General features: G+C 46.6%; 1 protein-coding gene across 1 annotated transcript; it reads right to left on the bottom strand.

Moving 5' to 3' along the window:
* Positions 1-1,101: 1,101 nt before the first annotated feature.
* LOC125547050 (GRAS family protein RAD1-like) lies at positions 1,102-2,682 on the bottom strand. The gene has a single exon (XM_048711085.1). It carries the CDS (start codon positions 2,680-2,682, stop codon positions 1,129-1,131), a length of 1,554 nt encoding a protein of 517 aa, XP_048567042.1. The 3' UTR covers positions 1,102-1,128.
* Between the last annotated feature and the right edge of the window lie 3,857 nt (positions 2,683-6,539).

The following is a 6,539-nucleotide window of genomic DNA, read 5'->3' as shown; positions in this document are numbered from 1 at the left end:
TCCGTGTTTTGCCCTGTGTATTTCAACAACAGAGTTTACAACTCAAAACAAAATTGTTTCAAATTGAGTATCGTCAATAGATTTTTTTGTAAGATTTGTAATCCTCAAATCTGTGATATGGATATGGAAGAGATTTTATTTGTTACTCCCTCCAATCTATATTAATTGAACTTCTTTTTGGCAAGAACAACGACCATGCTTATAGTGGCATCATCGTTCTCTCTTGCAAAGTGCATACCTAGTTATCGGCTGTTGAGACTCCACTTCTTCTAGCGATGGATATCTCTTGTTCGGTTGAGACCAATTTGCACTAAGGGTAAGAAGAAACACAAGATCATAAAATACTAGTGATCCAATCAGAATTTATAATCACGCTAGTTTTACCTTCCATGGACCACTTAATGGAACATGGCGAATTGGGCAATATGCCTCTAGATTAATGTTCAACGGTTAGGAGCGGTTGTTTAAAAAAACTTAGTGGACAGGGGTTAAACAAACACGAAATACAAAAAGTTTATAGTGCACTTCAATATGAATGGCTGGATTTAGTAGGTATTCTAAACCACACTCATGGAGTACCATGATACTGTAATAAATCTTAAAAAAACTCAAAGATAACCGAGACCTATAACAAAATCATCATATTTGCAGTGTAAAAAGTACTCCCTCCGTCTAAAAATAAGTGTCTCAAGCTTAGTGCTAAGCTTAGTGCTTTGCACTAACTAAGCTTGAGACACTTATTTTGGAACGTGAGGGAGTAGTATTTACACTTTCTTAAAATTAAAATCAAGAGGAGACAATGAAAAAGTTTTGAAAGGAATTATATCGATCAGCCAGAATACCTATACAAAAATTGTCAAGCGGTACGATCACTATGTGGAGGGCCTTATAATAATAATTTATACAAGTGTTCAAGCACACGTAATATACCTTGAACATCCTCTACGCATAATCCTCCTGTGAGCTTCTCTTTATTTATCCACTCTATCCCATATGTAGGTATACTTTCTTCCCCGCCTCTCACCTCATCACCTCACAATCTCACATCCAGTCCATTCATGGATATTGTGAACATTCTGAAGTGGTCCGCAAAAGTGTCCGGCCGGCGAGAGGCTGTGATCAGTGTCTCTAGCATTTCCAGCACGAGGCGGCGATGACGGGCTTGCCCTTCCATCCAAGCACGAGGCACCCCTTCTCCTCGGCCACCGTGTACCCGCTGCCGCCGGCCTTCTCCTCCAGCCACTCCCGTGCCTTGGCCGCCATCTTGATCGGCAGGGACTGGAAGCCGGCGCGGCTCATGCGGCGCCGCCACTGGTCCGCGCGCTCGTGCCGCTCCACGCGCGCCGCGCCCTCGCACCCGACCACGTTGCGTATCTCGGCGCCATAGTGGAACTGCTCCACACGCGCACGCCTGGCGTCGTAGCGCGGGAGAGCCGCGTCCAGCGCATCGAACAGAGCCGCGTAGTAGTGAAGCGCCTCCATGAACCGCCCCAGGAAGAATGGCCCGTTGTGACCGGCGTCCTGCTCCACGAGCACGAACGCCTTGGGCGAGAGCTTGCGGATGGTCTGCAGCACGGAGTTGAGCGCGCCGCGGCTCTCCTTCACCACGCAGTGCAGCTCCAGGACGCTGTTGATGGCGACGGCCTCGTGGGCATCGATGCACAGGTCGTCGACGTGGAGGCTCTCCAGGGTGCGGTCGACGGCCCTGAACTCGAGGCACATCCCGAGCTCCTCCGCGTACGCCTCGATCTCGCGCCCGACGGCCCTCATGGTGTCCACGCGGGCGCCGACGCCGGTGACGCGCACGCGTGCCGGCTTGCCGCCGGCCCGCGTGGCAAGGCCGTCTAGCAGGGCGCGCCACTGGTGGCCGCGGTTCAGGCCCATTGTCATGCCGAGGTCAACCACGTGGACGTTGCTCTCTCCATCGAAGGCTTCCAGGATGGACGCGTTCGCCACGAAGTGCGCGAAGCGCAGGTACGGGCACAGCTCGTACGCCACGGCGAGCGCCTCGCCGCGAGCTCCGTCAAGGCACGACGACCGCGGGACGCTGAACGCCATGCTCGCCGGCCCCAGCGCCGGTGGGTGCGCCAAGGCCAGCCGGTCCGCAAGGCCCTGCACGAAGCACGACGCGACGCGCTGGAACGCCGTGCCGTGCACTGGCGCGCCGACCTGGAGCTCCCGCAGCAGCGCCGCAGCCTGTGCGCGGTCGCGACAGGCCACCGCCTCGGCGCAGGCAACAAGTAGCTGCACGAGCCGCATACCGTCAGCCCCGCTGCCACCGCCACCACCCCCGACGTCACCCACAGCGACCACAGCCTCGCCTGCTTGTTCCTCGAACCCACCACCGGACACCGGCGGCGAGTGCTCCAAAGCCTCCATGGCCTCTACCTTCTGCTTGCATGTCTCAAGGACGTCGCGAAACTGCTTCGTCTTCCTGACGCGCGACGACTCGAAGTCGGCCTGCGCAGGCGGCCATGAGGCGTTGTACGGCGAGCTGAGGTAGTCGACCTTGGTCGCCTTGGGAGCCCGGGGGCCGAGCTCCAGCTCGACGCCGTCGAGCGCTACCTCCTCAATCCCGAGGTAGTGAGGATGCTCGTAGTCTAGTTCTTGATTAGTGCAAATTGAAGCACCTTCCTGTGTTTGCCATGAAGTAGGGAAGGGGTTGGTTGCCATGCCCACCATTTACGCGTGTGTGTGATGAACTGGATAGTGAATTAGGTCTTGTTGCAGCGCAAATGACCTACCTAATTTTAACTTGTTACCGGATTCAATCAACCTCTATATATAGGCACATATCTGCCTGCGCTGGGTTGATACGAGTATATATACGATGTGCGAGGTGGTGAAGTTAATTAATTCATCGATCTCGTCTAAAACAATGTCTCTGTTATATAAAACTCAACTTTTTTAATTAGAAACCAGATTTCGTATAACTCACTCTAATGCACGAAATAAATCACCTCTTCAAAAAAAAAATTTAAGATCATGAGCACTAGCACCCACGACATATTTTTATAGAAGCCCACCCCGGGTGAGGGACCAGAAATTTGCTCCCGACACGATTCGAACTCCCTTGCCACTAGGCTACAGCCTAGTTCTCACCACCTCTTCAGATTGATAAGGTTTTTAGGATGTACTAACTCCTTATTGCAGTGTGTTAAACGAAAAGAAATTGATATTTTAGAAACAACCGTTGAGACAAATCCATATAGGCGTGTTTTTTTTCAAATTTAAGTATTTAAAATAATATTGATGGTCATAGTTTAATATGACGGCAAGTGTGTCAAAACATCACTTATTTATGAACCGGTGGTGTGCAAAATTCTAGTACAAACCCTTCATCACAAATGGTTTACGAAACTTGTTACTATTGAACGTATCATGATACCACAACTCTCACCATCGATCATAGAGAGAAGATAAGATTTTGTTACACTACGGGAAAAACCTTGACAAGTGCATTTCATCAGGCACTCAGCAAAAAAGGTGTTTGCCAAGTGTCCCAGATAAAACACTTGACAAAAAAAAGGGAACTCCGCAAACATATTCTTTGCCGAGTTTTTTTTTCTAAGACACTCATCAGACAATGAAAAATCAACATGCATGCGTTCGTTTGGATTTTCCATAGGAAATTTTTTAATTTTGAGTTTATCTTTCTGAATGGAGGTACATATATATTGAAAATCCAAATATCAATTTTCTTGAATGTATAGTTCAAAATTGAATATTATTCCGTAAATAGCTAGAAATGTATTTCATGTCTTAAAATTAGCAAACGGTTCCAGAAAACTGCCAAAATTTGGCAATGGTAACATGTAATATGTTCCGTGTGGGTAAAAATAGGGATGCTTTACATATTATTTTTGCTATATTAAGTCATTAGTGAATTTCTAGGCATTTAACAGATACTCCCTCCTTCCTAAAATATAAGGCGCATGTTGACTACTTTGGTCTTCCTCGCACAACTTGAACTATACTTTTCACTTATTGTATGCCCACAAAGTTATTATAAAGATATATGTAATAGGATATTTTTTGCAAAACAAATAAGATGATTAACCCATGTATTTTGGTACATATTAATGGTCAAAATCATGCATCAAAGACCGTATAAAGTCAAATGTGTCTTATATTTTGAGAAGGAGTGATTATAATTAAATTTGAACATCAAGTGCATGCATGAAAAGGTTGACAAAATTTGGTTACAAATCCTATTGGTGTTCTTGAGTCTATGTTTCGGTCGTATTCAGCGAAAAAAGAGGAAATTCTAAAGGTCAGAGTGTCAAGACTTGACCCCAAATGTAGAGCTTATTGGTTTTTTCATTCCGAAAATGCAACTAAGTCTGAAAAACATGAAACCTGACATGGTGTCATTATATGATCCCTAGAGGTTGTGGAAAAAAAATTCACAAGATTTCACGGAAGTTTGGCGTGCACTGCTTAGAAACTGGAACATCTCCAATAAAGGAGATGTTGGGGAACGTAGTAATTTCAAAAAAATTCCTACGCACACGCAAGATCATGGTGATGCATAGCAACGAGAGGGGAGAGTGTGATCTACGTACCCTTGTAGACCGACAGCGGAAGCGTTGTGACAACGCGGTTGATGTAGTCGTATGTCTTCACGATCCGACCGATCCAAGCACCGTTACTCCGGCACCTCCGAGTTCTTGGCACACGTTCAGCTCGATGACGATCCCCGGGCTCCGATCCAGCAAAGCGTCGGGGAGGAGTTCCGTCAGCACGACGGCGTGGTGACGATTTTGATGTTCTACCGTCGCAGGGCTTCGCCTAAGCACCGCTACGATATGACCGAGGTGGAATATGGTGGAGGGGGGCACCGCACACGGCTAAGAAACGATCACGAAGATCAACTTTTGTTCATGGGGTGCCCCTTGCCTCAGTATATAAAGGATGGAGGAGGAGGAGGCCGGCCAAGGCAATTGGTGCGGCCAGGATGTGGAGTCCTACTAGGACTCCAAGTCCTAGTAGGAGTCCACCAAGAGGGGAGGAAGGGAGAAGGAAGTAGAGGAGAAGGAAAGGTGGCCGGCCCCCTTTTCCCTAGTCCAATTCGGACCAGATGGGAGGGGGGGCGCAGCAGCCCCTTGGCCCTTTCTCCTCTTCCCACTAAAGCCCATCAAGGCCCATTGCTTCTCCCATAACTATCCGGTACCCCGAAAAATATCCGAATCACTCGGAACCTTTCCGATGTCCGAATATAGTCATCCAATATATCGATCTTTACGTCTCGACCATTTCGAGACTCCTCGTCATGTCCCCGATCTCATCCGGGACTCCGAACTCCTTCGGTACATCAAAACTCATAAACTCATAATATAACTGTCATCGAAACCTTAAGCGTGCGGACCCTACGGTTAGAGAACAATGTAGACATGACCGAGACATGTCTCCGGTCAATAACCAATAGCGGGACCTGGATGCCCATATTGGCTCCAACATATTCTACGAAGATCTTTATCGGTCAGACCGCATAACAACATACGTTGTTCCCTTTGTCATCGGTATGTTACTTGCCCGAGATTCGATCGTCGGTATCTCAATACCTAGTTCAATCTCGTTACCGGCAAGTCTCTTTACTCGTTCCGTAATACATCATCTCACAACTAACTCATTAGTTGCAATGCTTGCAAGGCTTATGTGATGTGCATTACCGAGAGGGCCCAGAGATACCTCTCCGACAATCGGAGTGACAAATCCTAATCTCGAAATACGCCAACCCAACATGTACCTTTGGAGACACCTGTAGAGCACCTTTATAATCACCCAGTTACGTTGTGACGTTTGGTAGCACACAAAGTGTTCCTCTGGCAAACGGGAGTTGCATAATCTCATAGTCATAGGAACATGTATAAGTCATGAAGAAAGCAATAGCAACATACTAAACGATCGGGTGCTAAGCTAATGGAATGTGTCATGTCAATCAGATCATTCACCTAATGATGTGATCCCGTTAATCAAATAACAACTCTTTGTTCATGGTTAGGAAACATAACCATCTTTGATTAACGAGCTAGTCAAGTAGAGGCATACTAGTGACACTCTGTTTGTCTATGTATTCACACATGTATTATGTTTCCGGTTAATACAATTCTAGCATGAATAATAAACATTTATCATGATATAAGGAAATAAATAATAACTTTATTATTGCGTCTAGGGCATATTTCCTTCAGGAGAAGCGGTCGCTTCTTCGTCGGTTGAACTTGAATTATTTTTTTATACAGTCAACATACACCATTACTTATTTGTTATTTCATGTCAAAAATATGTAGTGTGTGTGTGGGGGGGGGGGGGGGGGGGGTCTCCCACTTGCACTAGAGTCAATAATCTAGTTCACATCGCCATGTGATTTAATAGCAATAGTTCATATCACCATGTGATTAACACCCATAGTCCACATCGATATGTGACCAACCCAAAGGGTTTACTAGAGTCAGTAATCTAGTTCACATCGCTATGTGATTAACACCCAAAGAGTACTAAGGTGTGATCATATTTTGCTTGTGAGATAATTTTAG

Source organism: Triticum urartu, chromosome 3, assembly GCF_003073215.2.
Source record: "Triticum urartu cultivar G1812 chromosome 3, Tu2.1, whole genome shotgun sequence".
In the NCBI taxonomy this organism is placed as follows: Eukaryota; Viridiplantae; Streptophyta; class Magnoliopsida; order Poales; family Poaceae; genus Triticum; species Triticum urartu.
This window is presented reverse-complemented; position numbering and strand designations above follow the sequence as displayed.

Bases quoted from the DNA above. Each gene is read 5' to 3' on its own strand.
- LOC125547050 (XM_048711085.1), bottom strand. From the start codon at position 2,682: ATGGTGGGCATGGCAACCAACCCCTTCCCTACTTCATGGCAAACACAG.